The sequence below is a fragment of the Sebastes fasciatus genome, chromosome 2 (genome assembly GCF_043250625.1).
Source record: "Sebastes fasciatus isolate fSebFas1 chromosome 2, fSebFas1.pri, whole genome shotgun sequence".
Lineage (NCBI taxonomy): Eukaryota > Metazoa > Chordata > Actinopteri > Perciformes > Sebastidae > Sebastes > Sebastes fasciatus.
The window spans coordinates 8,901,933-8,924,100 of NC_133796.1; the positions used below are offsets into that span (position 1 = coordinate 8,901,933).

Below are 22,168 nucleotides of genomic sequence, written 5' to 3' on the forward strand. Positions count from 1 at the left end.
CCCCTTCCGGTGGACCCCATTTTTTGGGGAAAAATACATACAGTAGTCAATGGCGAGAGACAAATATCTTTTTATCCCTTTTAAATTGCGCCGTGAATCACACATATGATGTTTGTCAATTTAAAAGATCATTTTGCAAGTCCAGAAAGTGGCAACTTGTCACAGGTTTGTCGTAGTATCCTTTAGTTTTGTGATAAACCGCTCAGTGAACTACATCTCTCGTCTCGCACAATATACGTCACCAAGCTATAACTTAGCTATGTTCCACGCACCAATGAAACGTTATCTTACCCGATGTGTTTTATCCAGCGACTCCCGTTGCTGCTGTGAGTACATTCCAGTACGAAACACACAGGCATCGTAGCTTCTGAGAGAGAGACGTCACTACATGACTTTAGGGTGTGTCGTCCTTATAATGATGTATTTTCAAAGTCTGATACTTCAACAGTTTTACAACAAACTGGGACTTTCTTGACTTGCAAAATGATCTTTTGAATTGACAAACATTCGTGTGGTTCATGGCTCATTTCAAACGGGATAAAAAAAAATTGTCTCTCATCATTGACTATTTCTTTCCAAAATAAGATCCCATGGTTCACCGGAAGGGGTAGACTTCGCCTCTCTATTGTACTAGAGGTTTCTATTAAGACAGCAGATAATAAGGAAGCTTGTTTCTGTTTGCAGTCAGACTGATTTGTTACTACGTACTGTTCATGTAGCCATGAAATCCTGGATTCTGAGCCAGACTGGCACCTTTATAGTCGTCAGCCTCCTCCCTCTCTCCCCATGTAACCTGTCACTTTCCACTTTTGACTGCCTGATGAGTGTGTCAGAAACGCCAGAAAAATAACCTTTATTCTGTCTGTGCAACGGAGATGCCTAAATGTTCACTAATTCAGAAGAAATAGCACACAGCGTTTGTGCAAGCTGCTGTATTTCAGTCACACTTTAAACCCGATATTCACAAATGATGTCTGACTAGAAGCAACTGTAGCTGCGTGCGATGCTCAGAAATAGTTTTTGTATTTTTGGCTCACTGCTTTCTCTTTTCAGTTAATAGATTAGATTTTTATTTTTTTTTATTGTAACAGCGTTTGAGTAAAAATCAAGACGCTGTCTTTTGAAGTCAAAATGTTGGTACAGCGTTAGTACCTAGTGACATTTGAGGAAAACAAAAATAGTTCCACTCTAGGGTGGGCCTTTGCACAGTTTAATGTGTCACTCTGCTCTGCTCATTAGTAGGAAAAAGAGCATTGCTCATTCCTTTTTGTTTCAGAACAGTTGGAGAACAGTTGTTGTTTTGTCTTTTTTGGAAGGAAGGGGCTACAACTGCTTTCAGAATCAAAAGAAACACATAAATCACCACCATGCCCTTGTAAACACACTAATAGGCACATAATAAAGTATGTAATCAATATTATTTGCCAAGTATTATACACAAATTTGACCTGTCTAATACATACTGCTTGAGATACATTGTATAGTATTGATGCTCTTCATTCATTAAAAACACATCAGGCTCTCTGATATAATGCAGATATGATATTGTTAAACAGCAGACTGAGTTGAAAGACATTCCCAGCTTACACTCAAAGAGTTTGTAGTAATAGCAAATACAATACCTCATTGTCACAACTAAACTGAATCAATTCATAATACAAAACAAAATGACAAGAATCTGACAGGGTAGTATAGTCATATTTGGTATTTATCAAAATTTAAATTAATGTCAAATTGGGCTGTGTATTTGCAAGAATGTGGTGATACAATACGTATCATGATGCAGGGGTAACGATTCAGTACATTGTAATATATTGCTCTACTGTAAGCCGGGCGATATTTTGTGATTTTTTTTTTAAATCCTTTTTATTTTTAAGATTATTTTTGGGGCTTTTAGCCTTTATTTGACAGAGATATAGTATTAGTCATGAAGGGAGAGAGAGAGAGAGCGGGGACGACATGCAGCAAAGGGCTGCAGGTCAGATTCGTCACACTGAGCTGCTAAAATTGACATCCTCTGTTTCTGTTTTTGGCCCACTTGAAGTTGTTCCCAGGAACGTGCTCAACTTTGCAACACTAAAGTTAGTTCCAAGAGGAGCGCCTGGGGTTTCATGACAAGGTTAGACTTCCTCGTAGGAGATGAAGTAGAACCACTGAGCTCGACGTCATTGTGTCCAGTGTACAGGAAGAATAACTAAATGACATCCATGATGTCCTGTGTCCTGCTTTTCATCTCAATATTTGTTGGATATTTGTTTTGAATGGCAGATTGAGGTTAATACTGGGTCCTAGTTTAGGAGCCAGTGGTTTCCAGGTGCCCAGTAGAAGTCTGTGTGGACCACATCATGAAATTGTTGTGGTCATATACTGTTACATACTGTCACATGTCCATACTAGGGCTGCAAGATTTAGCATTTTTAAATTGAAAGCGGCCCGTAGCTCGTTAGTGTAAATAACGCTGGTGGTTAGTGACCAGTTGTCACAATGTTCCAGTTTTCAGCTCATCACCTTTTAAAGGTGCTCTATATGATATCCAGAGCATTAATAGAGCAGCAAACTATTGTCTACGTAAAGATATAGAGGAGTAATGTCTACCTGAGCAGAGAATGAAGTCGCTCTCCCTCTGTGTGTGTTGTAATCGGAGCTTCTATCTCCTTTGTTGACGTAGCCGGACCGCATGTGCTTTTAGTGCATGTTCGGGCATGTGATCGTGCCCCACTGGCTAGCTCCATGCCGCCACTCTGCACTGCTCTCATACGGCGGTTACAGCCGACAGTGCCGCCCCGACTGACATTGCGGTCGCGAACCGTAGCATCCACCCTCCAGTTCCCCGCCAGGTTAACACTGAAGGGTCTGTCAGCACTGTTGCCTTTTTACTGTTGCGCTGTTTGCACTGTCAGTCGTTGCCATTTTGATAGCCGTGCGGACGCAATAGAAATGCTCCTGATCTCACATTTAGCTCCTTTAAAAGCTCTGATTCAGGATCAGCAGGATCTGAAACTATTAGGAGCTAGTCAGTAGTTAACATAAGTTAAGCAGCCAGTGTGCCGAGCTGTCAGCAGTATAGAGCTCGTCAGTCGGATGTCAAAACTTTGAAATATTTACCACAAGTGGATAACTGTAGCTGTAACAATAATTATTTTTCATCTCCTGTAGATACAAGGTAGTTTTGTGATCATGCTCAGCATTTAGTTGAAAGAGTTAAAGAGTTTAAAGGCCCTGCACATCACCACCAGGTGTTCTGAGTTACTGGCTGATTGGACCTTTCCTCGGGTTAAAGATGAGCAGAGCTTTGCCGGGATGCAGCCTATGTTAGGTCACTGGGTTCCTTCAACTAATAAAAATGATGACGGTGTAATTTGTCAAATCACCAGTGTGGGTGTACTGTAAAAAATTAATTCACAGTTACGATATTGATCAGAACATCATCAGATCATATCCTTTATATCCCTAGACCATAATATCCATATTCAAATAGCATCCCATCTTGCAGAGGGTTTTTATGTGGACTCTAATACGTGGGTTGCAACTGAATTCGGTTCAGAGGAGGCTAGAATCTCTCCAGGCACAGCATGCTCAACAGCACTGTGGTACAAATTGGGAAGAATAGTAACGACTATATCTGGGAGACAATGCCTAAAATATTCCATGTTTGTCATATGTCAAAAAACAAAAACATTGTAAAAGGAAGAGCCATGTGTTTTCCGTTAGCCTGTCAGCCTCTGTGTGTACAGTACGCTTGTGTGTGACCTTGACTCGTCCCGCTTCCTGCTGCTGTAACATGAATTCCTTTTGTGCCGCCTCCCTGAACGCTGCTGTTCTTTTCGTTATCCATGTCTTGTCTCACTGCAGCACATCAAACAAAACACACACACAGATACACCCACACCAAAATGCCTGTCTCCCCCCCGCACCCCGTCGATGCAAACACTGTCAGCTCCCTCTTTATTCGACTTCAGTTATTACACGCTCAGTTGTGAATATTTCATACATGTTCAGTGTTGCGTTTTTACTACATCTAGCCGACTACAGACTAGCGAGCAAACAACAAGCTACCAAAATAAAAATGTATCTGTCAAGTGTTACACCCTGTCGACATTTCATTCCTCCCCCCTGTGAACGTGAGCTCAAATGCAGCTTAATAGCCTCGCACCTCCCGTTGAAACCCCCCTGAGGGCAAATTGTTTATTTACAATTCCATTCAGGCGTCTCTGATAACGTGGCTGATAGCATTACACTGTAATAAGTGAGACTGAGTGTGTGAACTTCATATTCAGACTCGACACATTCTGTCAGCCGGTGATGGGTCTTTGTAGACAGCCTGATCCAGTCCTCCGCTCTCTAAGATGGAATCCTATTTTCTCAAGATGACATCACTCAACGCTCCCCAGAGCATTATTGAACAACTCCCGCTGAAGGATTGACTTTGTGTCGGACTCGGTGCGTGAGTGTGTGTGCGCGTGCAGTTTGTGAGTGAAAGGTAAGATCCCATGGTGCACACGGACTTCCCGGAGTAAATCCATCACAGGTTGGCCTCGGACAGCAGCCCTGCCTCTCGGCCTGCCAGGGAGCTGGACTCTTGCTGGGATTTTCACACTGAGATGACCTGAACCTGTACCGCTCTGACATCTTATCATCCCATGCGTCCGACATACAATAGTTAACACACTAGCGCATTCCATCAACAGCCATACCTCTGTTGCCATGGGTGCATATATTATTTAGGAGCAGGCTAGAGGGTTTTTGAGTACTGTTGCAGACCAACGGAAGATTGGCAGCTACGATGCCATTCTGTTAAAAGAAGAAAAAACATATATCAAGGCAGGAGTTGTTTTTTTGGTTATCCTTCTAGTAAGCTTCTTCTCAAAGTGATATGTCGAATGCTATGTGATTTATACTCACAGTTCAGGTTTAGCCACTGTGCATGTTTTCTTGGCAAATACTGCAAACTTTGCATTGGCAAAGGTGTGCTAATCACTGACATTCACTAAATTTTACTAACTTAATCTTGCAGAACAGATTCTCTTCAGTTTTTGTACTGTAACTGTGGAGCAATGCTGACATGTTGCATATTGTTTTATTTAGTTTATTGACCGTATACAAGTGTTTGAGTGCCTGTTGGCTCTAGGGATGTCAGTATGTGGGTCAGTCAGTTGGTCCACCACTTTGGTTCAGACTGACTGATATCTCAACAACTAAGTGCTGGATCGCTTTGACATTTTATACAGAGACTCATTGTCCCCAGAGGATGAATCCTTCTGACTTCGGTGATCCCCTGATTCAGGCTGTTCCCATACACCGTTCGTAGCCATACCTACGAAATGTAATGCACTGTAATTTGTGTATATCCCACAAAACCAATTGTATGTAATCCACGTAATTGTGAACCAGGTCAGGGTGGATGATGGGTCAAAAAACACCAGACTTTCGCCCAGGAGACCGGTGTTGGTACCCCGTGTGAACCCCGAAGTCAACTTTGACTTATTTGTTATGTTACTTCTGTACTTAAGTTACACCACTTCTTTTCCTAAAGCTAATTAAGTAGATTAGTTGCGTAAACCTAACCACGTTTTTTTCCTGTGCTTTTTATTAGTATAAATTTGGTACAGACATTCATAATCCCAGAGGATGAATTCTGATAACTTTGATCCTCTCATTTTGCACCACTATTGTCCAAATTTGATTCATTACTTTGTTTAATGACAAAATACCTTGCAAACACATGACATTCCCATCAGCCTCAGCGCTACTTTCAGTTTAGCGATAATTGGCAAATGCTGGTATGCTAACACGCTAAAGTAGCACTGTGATCATGGTAAACATTATATCTGGTAAACATCAACTTGCTAGCATTGTCACTGGATGCATGTTAGTGTGCTGAAATGAGCATTTGGCTCACACAAGCTCAAAGAACCACTGGTATGGCTGAAGACTCTGTAGATTTAGTTTTGAATGGGGTATTACTACTACTGTTTAACACTATCAGATTAATAATGGTGAACAGAAACAACATAGGAAAACAGATCCAAGCGTTTAAGTGGAGTTTTTCAAAGGTCCACTCAATTTATGGTCTCATCTCAATAGATTATCGATTATTTGTCAACTATTAAATTAATGCCAAATATTTTCATAATCCATTTATCGGAGTAATTTTTAATAAAAAATAAAAATAAAAAAATTCTCTGATCCCAGCTTCTTAAATGTGAATATTTCTGGTTTCTTTAGTCCTCTATGACAGTAAACTGAATATCTTTGAGTTGTGGACAAAACAAGACATTTGAGGACATCATCTTGGGCTTCTTTCACCATTTTCTGACATTTTATAGACCCAACAACTAATCAATTAATTGAGAAAATAATCGACAGATTAGTCGACAATGAAAATAATCGTTAGTTGCAGCCCTACATCTTGCGCAGTGTCGCTTCCCTTAAGCTGGGTGGTGTTGCCAACCATTTGTTTCATTTCATATAGGGTAACACATAAACGCAGACAGAAACTGAGGGTCATTATTCACTGAACGTTATGGTCACCCAGCAGCACACCAACTTTCTTGCGTCTGTGTTTCCTTCCTCCTCTTCAGTGTCTGTCTCTGACAAACTCATATTAGATTAGACCCGCCTTCCTGACGTTTGGCAACCAATCAATACGAGAATGACAACGGTGTGATTGTGACATTAGCAACCAAAACCCGTCCCACGACCCGAGCCAGACCAAGTGCAAATTATATTGTCTCGGGTCTGTCAATATGTCTAATACCCAATTGTGTCCTAGCAGACTCGCTATCAGCTGTGATTATGTATTGACATGTATTGTGACTGTTTTTGAACGTAGCTGCTCATCAATTGATCATTAGTCATGCTGCCAGCGTTGGCGTTCACTCTCCATTAGGGTTTGTTCAGGTCGACCACATTTGAATCAGGTCTAATCATCCTGAGGTCTTTTGGATGGACTGGGTGTGAATTACAACTGAGTCTCTTTTGAAAATTCCAGTTCAGGTTTAGGTAGGGTTGTGTCTGAAATCATTCACTCTTCCACTACTCCCTTCTGTATTTCTGTATAGAGGACTATATATTGAGCTCATCGGCAAAATAAAAAAAAACACAGGTCATTTTCTTGACGCCGTTGCTGTCGCACAATTAACACGTGTCAGATCAATGTCTGCTGCTGGCAATACTGGCATGTATTTTTGTGTGTGATAAATACATATGTAAGCTATTTTGTTGTCTCTCAGCGAAATGCTGTGAATTTAAATTCCCCTTGGTAACCAGTGATGCAGCGTATATGTCTAAGGCTTTTATTGTGAAAGGTAGGATATAACGGTCGTTGTTAATGTGCAAGCAATAAGTATATTTTCCCAAATGAATAAATACAAAGTACTTTGTGGCCGTTTCTGTTGTGATGCTCTGCTCTGCTCACATTAAATACATTATTATACTCATGAATTTGTCTCAATCGCGCTGCTCTCTCTCCTCTCGTCCGTCTGACATTTTTCCTACAGCGCAATGCATGATGGTATATAGTGCTCGGTTAGTGACCATCATTGTCCACTACTTTTCACGATGCATTGTGGGATACTTTGAGTCCACTATATAGGGTATAATGATTCTCACTGTACATTCGGACAGCTGAAACAACTACGAAATAGCGAACTCACTATATTCCACTATATAGTGAGTGATTTCAGGCACAGTCTAGCTTTTCAACTGGTCCGTTTCCATTGAAGAGACACATACATAAAGTATTAATTATACATATGTTATTTTGGATTTTTCGAGGAACATGATAAGGACATGTGTGACTATTAAGTCTTACACAAAGCAAAGTGGTTCGGCTAAGCTGTAAGAGACAATGAGGCACAGAGTGGTTGCAGGGTGGACAGATGGATGGATGATTACTGCTTAGGAGGGAGGAGATGGGAGAAATCATAAACTCCAAAATTAGAAAGAAAGATAAAATGATGGGCGATGAGGAGGAGAGTGGGAGGGGGTGTCTCTGCATGAGCATGCAGAGTGAGGGGGGTGAAGAGAGAGAGTGACAGGCAGAACTGTATGAGTTGATTAGTTTCCTGCTCACTTATTAGGATGCAGATTAGCTGCATTGAGAAACATCTGGTAGCTTTTCTCAGGCCCACACTCCCTTCTCCTCTCTCTACTCCTCAGCTCCCCTTTCATCTCGTCTCCTCCTCTACCAAATCCAGCTCTCTTCTTTCCTCCTCTCTTGTCCTCCCCGCTCCTCTCTTGTCCTCCCATCTTTTCTCATTCCAGCCTCTTTCATTTCCTCCCCTCTAACCCTCTCCAGCGTCTGTTTTTATCTCGCTCTCACCTCTCCCGCTGCCCTCACCCTGCCTTCACTCCTCTCTTGTTTCTCCTCGGCAAACGTCTCGTTTCCTGTCCTCCCGCTTCCTCTCCGCCTCTCTCAGTCTGTCAGTCAGAGCTGTCTTTTATTCCCTCTTTTCATTTCATTCAAATGACAACGAGGAGATTTACATGAAGCCTTTTCAGTGTGGCTCTGTCGTCCGGAGGAGGATTTGACTGGAGGCTGTATATTCAGATTGGTGTGAATACTTTTGCAGTGTCTGCTGCAAGCAACACACAAAGGCGGCTGAGTGGGAGCACCTGCTCCCATGTTTGTCAAAATAGCATCCCGCTCCATGCAGCTTATGTTGACAGTAAAGTCGTAACGGCTATGCCTGAAAATATGACAACAAGCCAGCTATACAGCACATTATACTACATATTACAGCCATTTTATGCATTATTCGTATATCTTGTTTCAGTATAGTATCTTATAATCCCTCTCCTAGAACATTTGCAATGTTCCCAACTCTTGCCCAAAAGCCATATAACAGGAATATATCAACCCAGACACCTTTTTGCCAATCATATCAGCCATTGCGGATCCTGACCAAGAGTGAGAATAACCAATCAATGCCTTGTAGATTTTTAATAATCCAACATATTGAACTCCGATATGGTGTAAAGATGGAAAACTCACTTTGTCATTGCTTGTGCACATCCATTTGGGTATCTGGAGTTCCTACCAACCCTCAAACTGTGAAATAAGACAACTCAGTCAGTTTTTTGTGAGCTGCCTATATCAGAAAACATGTGAGTCAACAAACCATTCAGATTTGGCTCCCCTTCCTATGTCACATGCAGGCTCATTTTATACCGCCCCCCCCCCATCTAAGTATCTCTACCCACGGCTTGAGAAAGAAAAATGCACCATATTTTTCTCACAAGCCAATCAGAGCAGACTGGGCTTTTTCAGGAAGGGGTCTTAAAGAGACAGGCACTCAAACGGAGCGTTTCAGACAGAGGGTGAATACAGGTATAGTCAGACAGACGGTATGAAAAAAATAAAGTGTTTTTTGAACATTAAAGCATGTAAACATGTTCCAGTAGAAACCCAAAATACAAGTATGAACCTGAAAATGAGCATGATATGTCCCCTTTAAGTTTTATCAAGTTCAATTTTATTAGTGTGCACCAACATCCTCTGAGAATTGAGGAAGCGGGAAGACAGACCCATTAGCAAATTATGGGTAATGGATTAGAAGATGAAAACAACAAGAAGCACTTAATTTTGAATTACAGTTGGGCATTACAGTATATTTGATTTATGGCTGTTTTTGCTCTGCGGCCATTGGCAACGCTCCTCACCCAAGCAAAGTCCCACTGAGCCTTACCAGTCCACAACAAGCAGAGGAACAGATTGCGGGCTGGGTTTGTAAGACTAACATTAGCCTTCATGACCCAGTGCTGCAGGCTAATGTCTTTTACAGCAGTGGGAAATTGACCTTGTTGTCAAAATACAACTTTTTTTAATCATTGATTTGAGTCTCGGATGATTATGCTTCAGTTTATGCTGTTTATTATATACATTGATATTGATGTGCAACTTTCCTGTGCAAGTTTTTGAAAAGCACATTTGATCCTAAAACAAGAAAAGGAATGGCACTGCTGTAATTTTACTGTAATGTGCTGCCAACCAAAACCCATTTGGATGAAAAGAACACGTTCTCTCGAGACTGTTAGCCTCTGTGAGGATGTTAAACTTTATTCTAATTGATATGGCTAATTAACGTGGTGGTCACATTGCATTTGTAGTGTTCATCCCAAAGTGAAGCACTGTGGAAGCCACTGCCAGCTGTTCGGGGACAGTGAGCATACAGCAACACGATAATGATGCTGCCCAAAGCGAGCACTGAGCAGGGAGGGCTCCCTCTGGGATTTTAATCCCCACGGCGGAGCAGTGCCTCGTCTTACTTACACTTGGACCAGACAAGACAATAGCCATCAAAGTATGTCTAATGAGGGCAAATAGGGACATTTATTTTAGTTTTCAGTCTGGCACACATGAGGAAACCAGTTTTACAGGAGACATTTTGTGAAGTAAGAAATTCCTTTTTATTGCAAAGCTTTCAGAATGAAAGCCAATTGTTTAATGCTATACGTGGGCTTTTATCTACTAGACAGATGAGCAGAATCTCTGTAAATGTGCACACATTACACACACAGATATACAGTACAAGCTGTACATAGAATATACAACATCATATCATCCTTTTAACATGGATTACAAAGCCATTAGCAGGTGGTCATTTCTGGAGTTGTTATGTTAAGACCAGATGTCAGCTCACTGTCAATCACAGTGTGTGTTCTGTTGGTGTGTACAGAGGGGGCGGGGGGGATGTTTTGTGCCCATGCATGTCTGTAAGAAAGCCCTGCAGTCAGCTAAAGCAGCCTGAGGACAATAAGAAGTGATGAGCATCTCAGAGCGAATGCCGCTCAGCTGTCAGATCGTTGTGTTTGAGTGTACAGCGCCGGTCCGCTTGGCTCTCGTTGACTCGCACTCGTAGCCACTAGCGCTGACACGGCATGTCATGTTCCCCCCCGTCAAGGTCTGCTCATCGCATTTTGCTCTTTATGCATGCGTGTGTCTGTGTGACGTCAGCTGACCCGACAGCTCAGGACTGTGTTGTGACATGTGCATGTGGTTACCATGGCTCCCTGTAGTGTCTTTTTATGGAGTGCCAATGAGGTCGCAATTACAGTACAGGTTAGGCTCCAAGCAGATAAAGACAACCCATCTCTGACATATGTCAAATAGTGTAGAGTTCTGAAGTTAATAAGGTGATAGAGTGCTGAGAATGTAATTTCAGCATCTACTATTACATAAACAGAAACAATAACTTTTGAGGGAGAATACTTAAGTGCAGATACAGAAATTTATTTCCCGTGAAATTACCTCTCTGCACTGTGATGACCATATTTTTTTCCTGGTGGGTAAAAAATGCACTTAAACACCATGTCTGCTGGAAACTATAAAGGTTTAATGGTGCAATGTTAGTAGCGAGCATAATAAGAACTTCAAATAAGTGTTCAGATTTGTTATCAGTTAATGAAATGTTTGCTGCTGCATCGTTTCAATTCAAAACATTCAATATCTATGGAGACATTTCAGGGTGTTTGTGTCGTAGACTTTATACATAGATGGATGACGCGTCTCCACTTCCTTCCACATATGGGAGCTGCCATCTCGAGATTTTGATTTTCATTGGGAGCCAGAGTCTGCGCAGTAGTGATCGGGCGCTGGAGCCACGGTATCGAGGTCCCGCCCACACACCCACCTGAGCCAATCACGAGCCAAGTACGGCCGCAGCTTGCATGAGCATGAGCCACCTAGCTGCTACGTTAGCACCACGGTAGCTGTTTGGCTAGAAAGACATAACAACTAACCATAATATCTCTATAAATACATTTATGATCAAATTGACATGTTTTATTGCATAGACCCATTACAGTTATGGAAAGTTAAAGTTATATTTCCTCTCTTGTACAATTTCTGAGCCTCCGGCTGCACAACTACTTCACTCAGAGCAGCTGTCAATCATGACGTCTCACCCTCTTTTTATAGCATCAAATAACTCATTAAAACCAAACTTATCACACTTGAACAAACATCAGTGTGATAAGAACTACCTAAAATGACAGAAACCATCTTTGGGAGAAATTTCTTTGACGTGTAATTTGACTTTTTAGTTTGGCCCATGTCCCATCTGCTAACATGGATTTATGACCTATACTGCAACCCGCCACCAGGGCCAATCGAGATATTTTTGGTTCACTTTTGGCATGTCAACGTTGGCATGTCACAGGATCTATCAAATATATTATTAAGATATAATCAGATAATGGTTAGAGAAAGTTGAGCAAAGATGTTGATGTTTAAATTTCCCTTCAAATACATGATAACAAATCATTTATTTATTTATTTTTGCAAAAATTCAAGAAGTCAATCGTCTACAACCCAGCTGATGGAAGCACAAACCTAATTCAGGTTTTATTTTCTGCAGCTTTTGTCTGATGTTCATTAGAAAGTCAGATGAAATCATTGCTTGGGCATGTGAATGATTGCTTCAAATTACAGCTACAGTAGCAACTCATTAATATTTGATGCCAACGATTCAGCTTTCCTTCAGACCTGGCTGGCTTTAACAGTTGATATTGTTGTACAGAATATAAGAAATAGCAAGTCTCTGCATTCATTATATCATCATCCATCTGAGGATTCTGAAAAACACATGGATAGTTTTAAGAAGTAAATTTATTAGGGACTCTTGTCCCCACAATCCTGAAAGATTTATACAAAACTCCTGGCATCTAGTAGCAATAATATCACTAAAGCACACTACATCAATGAGTTATTCTTAGTGGTGAGAAATGACCTGATTTCAAGTGTCCCAGGTCACAAACTGGCAGCACATAGCCCCCCCTCAATACTGGCAGACTTTTCATCCAAAGCCATTAGTGTGCCTCTCCACACGGTGAGATGTGTTTCCTTAAACCAAATGCTGCTTCCTCACCTGTTCTGGCCAAAAACATCCACCTCGTTATTAAAATCCAGAGCTCTGTATAGCTGATTTAATTGCCACAGAATAAGAAGCTGAGACATGTTGGGTTGTTGTTGGAAAACAAGTGTTCTCCCTCACAATCTGTGACCATCCAGTGCACATTTGAAACTGGCTACATTAGAAGAAATAAGAATCTAATTGGGATGCACTAGTTGAGCGTGTCTTACACAGGCCAGTGAATCCCTTCTTCGGGGCTGTTAGTTAGCAGGAGACCAGCTCTCTGTCTCTGTCTGTGTACTCAGCAGTGTTTGAGAACCACACAGCTGGATTCCCATGGCAACTGGCCAGTTCAAATTCACTGTTTGTGAATAGGTACGAACCCTGATACATATATATACTGTATATATTTGATCAAGAATCCCAGTGTGATGTCTCTGAGATGGAGCAGATAACCTGCTCTCTAATGTTAGAAAAGAAGAAATTTGATAGGAGATGAAGTCCTATTATGAGCTTATTAATGCAGTGATAACCTCAGCTCACCTTATGGGCTGATCAAGGCTTAGATAACCTCAATTATCCAGACGGGCTTGTTAATGTAGTGATAACCCCAACTCACCAATTCATCTAACCCCTAGAAGATAGATAGTCATATGGATGTATAGTTGTTTTATTTGCTATGGATCCAATTGGTTAACATCTTCGTGATTTTTTTATTTTATTATTGTTCTTTAATTTCTTAAAACATTTTATTTATCATATTTTACTATTTAATTTATCTTTTTATGATTTACTTATTCTTATGATACTATGTAATTATGCAAAACTATGATTTCACTGAGAATATGTATATATATTAGGGCTGTCAATCGATTCAAATATTTAATTTTAATTAATCGCATGATTGTCCATAGTTAATCACGATTAATCGCACATTTTTTATCCGTTCAAAATGTACCTTAAAGGGAGATTTATCAAGTATGTAGTACTCTTATCAACATGGGAGTGGGCAAATATGCTTGCTTTATGCAAATGTATGTATTTATTTATTATTGTAAATCAATTAACAACACAAAACAGTGACAAATATTGTCCAGAGACCCTCATAGGTACTGCATTTAGCATGAAAAAAATGTGCTGAAATCATAGCATTGCAAACTCAAGCCCAACGGGCAACAACAGCTGTCAGTGTGTCAGTGTGCTGACTATGACTTGCACCAAACCGCATGTGATTATCATAAAGTTTTTTTTTTTAGTATGACATGGTTGGTACCAATGGATTCCTCAGGTTTGCTAGTTTCATATGATACCCGTATCTTCATTTTAGCTTTAAAACTGAGCACGCTAGAACCTAAAAATCACAAGTTGCGTTAATGCGTTAAAGAAATTTGTGGTGTTAAAACACATTTGCATTAACACATTATTATCGTGTTAACTTTGACAGCCCTAATATATATGTATATGATCAAGAATCCCAGTGTGTAAACTGAAGAGTCTCCATGCTTTTAAATCACTGGATATAAATAATGATCTACTCTGAAGGAAGGGATGTGTCCTCCTTGAGATATTAAACATTTTCTACCCATCAGTTGCGATTTAAAAAAAATAACCTTATTTCTGGCTTCAAACTAAGTCGTACTCTAGTTCTATCCCTAAACTGAATCTTAAATCATAATAATTCTAGTGTCCGCTTTAGATATAACAATTATTTAGCACTAAAGTAAATTAAAGCCCTAATCTCTAATGCAAAACAAGCTTCTTGATCCTTCTGGAGGCCTGGAGAACAGCCTTTACTTTCCTATTGTGTGCACATGATTACTTTTTTATCATGTAGACGTAAACATGCTCTCCCTATTTTTCTCCGTTTCACAACCACAATCACACGTGTGCTATTTTGCTCACGGAGACTGGCGATTTTTCAGCAACACGCTTGAAACTGCTGTTCACGAAACGCTGCTCAATGATGAAAACACACATACAGACCCACACGGAGTACACAGAGCAGTTCATCCCCGACTTGATGAGGTTAGTCCTGCGAAGGAGCTGCCATCAGTCTTAATATTACACTAGAAAATAGGCTAGCTCAGTCCCACAGAGGCTGTCTAGGCTGTACTGTAAGTGTGTGTGTGTGTGTGTGTGAGTGAGAGAGAGGGAGAGACTGTTGTATTGGTAAGAGACAAAATCTGCTCCCTACAGGATGTGTGAGAGCTATTCCAGGGATCTTGTTTTGGCCATGGAGGAGTTGTGATGTGCTTGTTACATGTCAACCAAAGATTGAAGTATGGAGAAGAAAGCGGCTTCACAGGAGAAGCTTGAGTTTCCTCTCTCTCCTAAAAGTGTGGTTACAGACTTGCCCTACTCACGCACGCACACGAATGCCCACCCCGACACAGACTCATCTACTTCCTGGAGCAACGGCGTGCCCATTGAGTTGTGAAGGACTTCTGCATTCATGCACTTTATGTCTCTTTTTTCCTCTCTCTTTCTGCATCAGTGAATTCATGTCATGAAATGTAACATGCTTGTGTCCTCTCTCACTGATTACATTTGTTAATTTTTCCATTGTCACACATACCTTACATTCAAGAGTTTTTTGTAAAGACCTCTGACTAAAAGTGCTTGGATGCTTTATTGGGTGTTTCACATTTGACAGGAAATAAAAAAAAAGGAGAGACAAAGTTTGAGGCTGTTGGCGCTCTGACAGTGTTATTTCCACAGGGTGCCAAGTGCGATTTAGCTTTATTACATCTCCACTGGAAATTAAAATGTCACTAAAATCTGACGTTTTGTGTTCCATCACCTAAACACAGATTGCCACGCACATTGATTCCTCTCAAAATGCGTCCATTTAATTGACAGTAACCACCTCATCTCACTTGTTTCTCGATAAGAGACTATCCTGGCAATCAGTTCCTGTCGCACAGCATATTCGTATTCAAGCAGCGTGTTTGTTCCTCTTGGTCCTTTCATGCACCAACATCTTTCTCTTTCATCTCTCTCTCCGAGGATGTGTTTCACATCAGTTTAACTCAGGATGTATTTTAAAGGTTGCTGCCAGATTAACACTAACAATGGCACAAGGTCACAGTTTTTGCTGTAACCAGCAGAGACGGAGAGACTCAGGGAAGTGCATTTTTACTCAATTCAGGTTTCTTGACTGACTTGCTAACCTCACAGGCATACAGAGAGAAAACTGCTGAAGTGAAAATGGTTATTCTCTAATGTGTGAGAATAAAATGCAATACACTAAACTTGACTCTTAAAGGGTACCTCCAGTATTATCCAAACCAATTTTCCCATGTTTTTATGTCTAACTGACTAATGGGGACAACAATTTCTGAAATTGGTCCAGTATTGAGGGAGAACGCTGTAACCAGCAGCCGCGAAAGATAAGATCAGATAAGATAAGATAAGATAAGACAATCCTTTATTAGTCCCACCGCGGAGAAATTTGCAGTGTGACAGCAGCAAAGAGGATAGTGCAAACAACAAGAGGCATCATTAAAAAACAGAAGAAGATATAACAAGTAAACAAACAATAAAGATATAATAAGTAAACAGTAAAAAAAGCAAAATATAAAACATATATAAAATACATACAAATATAGTTGTAAAAAGTATTGTAGTACACAGACATTATTGCACAAAACGAGAAACGCACGAAACAAGCTGGAGCGGCGTCAATGTAACGTTACGTTTAGGACTGTCAATGTTAACACAGTAACTCAATCGTTTTAGCGCCACTAATTTCTTAAACACATTAACGCAATCGATCTTTCGGAGGTTGTAGTGGGCTATGATTTAAAGCTAGAGTGAAGATACTGGCATATGAAACCAACCATGTCATACTAGCTTGTCGAGAAGGAGGCTAGACAACGCTACGAAGTTACGCTAAATTTTGGTGAGGAAAAACTGTCATGGCCATTTTCAAAGGGGTCCCTTGACCTTTGACCTCAAGATATGTGAATGAAAATGGGTTCTATGGGTACCCACGAGTCTCCCTTTTACAGACTCTTTTACAGATTAAGGTGCCAGCTTGCCCCAATAGCACCATATTGCAACCCATGAGCAGCTGTCGTCTACAGCGCTCTCCCTCAATACTGGACCAATTTCTGAAATTGTTGTCACTATAAGTCACTTAGACAATAACATGGGGAAATAGGGTCCAGGTTGAAAAATACCAAAGTTATCCTTTAAGTGATGAGATTCTATAGTTTGAGATATGTGCTGAGAGCTGATGGTGTTGTGGCTTTGGGTCTCGCTACAGTCTTATGTTTTATGTCCTGTGTTCTCCGTCCCTATAATCCCAAATGAGACTGACTTCAAACAAGTGGCGGTGTAATCCCTCTGTGTTATTGATTTACAGTGTCACTGACAGTGTGGCCTGTAGCCTGACCTCAAAACATGAAATTCAAACAAGCAGTGAATAATCTGATCCCTAACATTTATTGATCATCGGTGTCCTTCACGGATGACTTTGGTCCAAAAGCCTGTGATGTGTTGATGTGGTGTTTGCTCAGAGTTGATGAGCAGTATAATTACACGCAGGACTGTTTCTGGACACACGGCTTTGATCTAATAAATAGTAAAAAATAACCTAATGGATTTTTAGTTTCACTCAGTTTAACTCAACGTCTAGGGCAACAGAACAGCCAGAAACAGCCTTGGGCTTTGGGCACTAACTGTGATGATGAATGGTATGTGGTCACCGCGGACCTGTTTTGATATCCTTGACTTGAAAAACATTTTGTAGCCCTGTTGTTGACAGTTTTCCAGAATATCTATGTGATTACTAAACATGCTTTTAGAAAGCAGTGTTAAATGACTTCATGAAAGGCCTCGATAAGAAATGAAAGTGTATTTTCCCTGATTAAATTAAACTGAAACCTGTTTACCACGGATGTTAAGTAGCAGCCTCTACGCAGTGTGGTCAGTTAGGGGTCAAGGAACAAATGTTTGTCTTTGATGGGAGCTCCATCTGAATTCCGCTTCAGGCGTATGATTAATAAGCTCGTGAACTTCAAAGCTGCAAATTTGCCCTTGCCACACGTACGCCATTTCTTTTTAAATCAAAGCTTTAAAAGAAAAAAAATCTTTTGTTTATTCACACAAAGTGATGGCAGAATGCGGGACGGACTGGAAATGAAAGAATGGCCCTGGACTCTTTGACTCAGACAGGCCCACCAAACACCCCCCACCCCCGAGCCAAACCCCGCCACCCACACAACCGACGCCACACTTTATGTAAACAGGATTACTGAACATTATTTATAACAGTAACTTTAGTTAAATAGAACAATGGCAATGTGCTGCTCCTCGGCTGGCTAGAAGGAGCACATATTGTAGTGTCACAATGGCATCCTGGCTCTGGCTCAATCTGCATCTGTCTACTGCAGATGCACTAACCTCAACCTGGATGAGTTAGTAGTGTTAGAATGATATGAATGATATTACAACATTACCTAAAAAGTATAATGTTAACATATTAACATATAATAACATAATAACTTTTTAACCTGATGATGGAACAAGATGGAATGTAAAAGATTAGCAGAGTTATTAATCATCCTCAGGGGCAGCATGAATGAATTTTGGCCGCCCCCGTCTTGGTTTTTGGCCGTCACCATCTTGGTTTCTGTCGCCATCTTGGTTTCTGTCACAATCTTGTTTTTTTACAACCTGCAAATGAACATCATGCTGTATTGAAGAAGACTTGAATCTAGCGATTGAGATCATAAACTCATGTTTACAATGTTAACTGAGGTAATAACTCAAGTGAGAAGTAGGGTCATTTTCTCATAGACTTCTATACAACCAGACTTCTTTTTTGCAACCAGAGGAAACGCCCCCTGCTGGCTGTTAGAAAGAATGCAAATTTAAGGCACTTCTGCATTAGCTTCACTTTTCAGACCCCGGAGGTTGCCCACATGGTGGCACTAAAGGAAAAGTCAGGTCATTACCAAAGTCAGCAGGATTCATCCTTTGAGGACCCAATTTTATGGTAATTCATCCAAAAATGTATGAGATATTTCATTCTGGACTGAAGTGGTGGACCGACCAATGGACAGGCAGACTTTGCCGTCCTAAATCCTAAAAATAACATTAGAAGAACAAGAAGAAAAAGTCGCCTCATTTTTATCAATCGTTCACTTCATTCAATTATTTTAGTTCCCTTGCTAGTTTTGTTTATTAGTATTTATTTACTAAGTTTTATTTGCCTTTTGTGAAGTTTGAAAGCTCAGAGTGAAACTGGCGACTGATTGTTATTGATGTGCACAATATAGAGAAAGTCGTGTGATGTGAATGGCTCTCTTCGCTTCACAGGGTGCGCAAGTAGAAAAACAAATAGACTTGTGTAAAAACTAAAAGCAGAGTGGGTTGTGTGTTGACACATTTGTAGAAACAGAAGTATATTTGCTCCAGTATGCAGCACTCTAGAAGTGTTTCATGAAACACTGCCGGTGTGGATTGCCCTTTCGACCTGCTGTATTTAAGCCTTTCCTAATAGTTACCATCCGTTAATGCTTAATGGTGTTCTGCACGCTTCTATAAATAGTCTAAACAGTGTGGAAGAATGAATACAGGAACCACAGAGATGAGAGGATGTGGAAGTGTGGAGTAAAAAAAAATTAGGGAGCTATATTTGGACAATGAATTGAGACATTCCACAGTTTTTTATGACGTCGGGGTCACCTGTCACCTGCCGATGCTCCACATTAGTATACAGCAGCCCATTGTAAAGTACACAACTGAAAATCCTACTCAAAGTAATTACAGTGGGATGGGTTATCGAGGCTGTCTGTACAGTAAATGTTTGTGGCAAATTAGTGCTGAACAATCCACTAGCAAGTCTTTGTCCACCCACTGCCTGAGTTGGGGCCACTGTGACGTTCCCTGTGAATGGGTGCATTGAGTTTGGCTGCTGTTTAGTAAAGCGCTGGGTGCAGACCTTATTAACAGAGTATTGGGCTTCAGCGTGACTCCATCAGGCAAATCAAGGCAACCTAGACCCAGGACCCTATTAGTATGCTAATAAAGTCACTTCTCTAATGACTGATTAGCAATTCAGCGGATTTCGTCCTCGCTCCGCTTGTACACACAAATAAGTGAAATGCTCTCTTAGCATGCACGTATACGCGCACACGCTGCGTTAATAGCATGCACATTTATTATTTTATGTTTCTCTTTGCTGGCAATTTATTTATAACCCTCCCCCCTTCCTCCTTTCTTTGGTTGTCTGTGTTGTCCACATTCACCTAGGATGCAGAAAAGAGGAACGCTTAAGCACCGTTAATATGAGTTAGTTTTTGTTGTTTCGACTGTCAGGCACAGTGAAACTGAAGTCATTGTGTAAGAAAAGCTTATTTCTCTGTGTGAGTTTGACCCACAGTGGCCCTTAGGGCTCAGCAACAGCACCATTACTGTGTCGGACATGTAGCACACGCTGAGCAACATGTCTAACTCTGGCATCTCTTGTCTTCCTCAGTGCTCAGCGGCCTCTGCTTCAATGACTGTCCAGATGATGTCAAGGTAAGAAATGTGTCTCTGTTTGTCCACTTTTCAAATGACAGCATAAAGTAAATCAAATTGTTTCTTATCTGTCTGACCAGGTGTACCGTCTTGTACCTATTGCACTTATCTTCCCATGCATACATCTTTATCTTCCCCCAGAGTCTATACTCGGTCAATTTTTTTGGCAGGAAGAGAGAGATAGGCTGGTACATCCTGACTGATGGCCAAACTTCATGTCTATAGGGAGGATCAACTTTATATTCAGGAAATTAGGGAAAGGGATTTGAATGTGTGATGTGTTTTTGAGCTCTAAGGCAGTATAAGCTCCTCTTTATATGTAAAGTGCCTTTCTTTTAGTGCACTCTGAAAAAATTTGCCAAAAACATGGAAAGCATAAAAATAAATGAGGTTTGAGCAATAAAATAGCACCTGATTTCCCAACCCTGTCTCCTACAAAATTACGTTCCCATTAGGGCTGTCAAAGTCAACTCGATAATAACGTGTTAATGCAAATTCGCTTTAAACTCTTTATTTAACACATTAACACAAAAGATCTTTCGGAGGTTGTGTCGGGCTTAGTTTTAAAGCTACTATACAATACTGATATCATATGAAACTAAATAATCTAAGGAATCCATTGGTACCAACCATGTCATACTAGTTTGACGCGAAGGAGGTTAAATAACGCTCCAAACTTGTGCTAAATTTTGGAGAGGAAATTGATTTTATGATAATCACATGCAGTTTTGGGCAAGTCATAGTCAAGTCAGCACACTGACACACTGACAGCTGTTGTTCCCTGTTGGGCTTGAGTTTGACAAAACAAAACAAAAACGCGACAAAACTACTTGGTTAGGGTTAGTAAAATATCATGGTTTGGATTCAAAATATGTTTGTTACATTATTTAAGTTACGGATGTATATTAAAATAAGTGAATGTTGACTTTTGGTTTCACACGGGACACGGACAGTGGTCTCCTGGTTGAAAGCCCTGTGTTTGTTTGACCCATCCATCCACCACCCCGACCTCCTCCTTATGCAGACTGTGATTAGAAATATATATCTGTGATACATCAAAAACAAACAAATTGACAATGCAGTTTTGTTGTATGGGAACAGGCTGGATTTCCACCTGTCCATACCCCTCCCCCATTATTTTTCTCTTAATGGAGACAAGTAACAGACCTTCATAATACAAGTCAGTCGTCAGTAGTCTCATGCCCTTCCTTGTGGACGGCATTATCCAATAAAATATCAGTAAGATGTCTTTTAAGACAAGGGCAAATAAATGCCAGGTGTGCCTGTCTTCTTACTGCCGTCCTTGGTAAATGTATTTTGGGGTTTGTTGCTTGCTGTTGTTCAGGGACACTTTGACAGTAATGGTGTCTGCTGAGACTGGCTTTGTACTCATAATTTTATAAGAACAGGTATCAGTCTGTAGTTTATCATCTGCTCACTTCTGGAAGTTTATGAGGTGTCCAAGGCTTCTTGTCTGCGTGACGAGGCCAGACAGCGCTCATCGATTTGATACGTACAAGCTTCAACAAGGTTAACTTGAGCCTTTCACAGTAGTCCCATTGTGACTTTAGAATTTGTTTCATTAACAAAAGCTTGGTAAATAAAACAGCATCAATACATACTTAAATAATACAGATACAACAGTGTTGTAGCAACTCATAATGTAGTAACTGTGCATAATGTAATAATTTAAATGTAATAATCAGCACATAAAGTAAGAAAACCATGAGCACATAACGTAATAGCATTTTTTGTGCTTAATTTAATTAGTTATTACATTATGG

General features: G+C 40.5%; 1 protein-coding gene across 1 annotated transcript in view; it reads left to right on the forward strand.

The window, feature by feature from the left end:
* The window catches only part of itfg1 (integrin alpha FG-GAP repeat containing 1), a 171,173-nt gene that overhangs the window by 106,019 nt on the left and 42,986 nt on the right, over positions 1-22,168 (forward strand). The window contains exon 13 of the mRNA XM_074660656.1: positions 20,341-20,384. Within this exon, the coding sequence (XP_074516757.1) occupies positions 20,341-20,384 (44 nt within the window). The remainder of the gene's footprint in view (positions 1-20,340; positions 20,385-22,168) is intronic.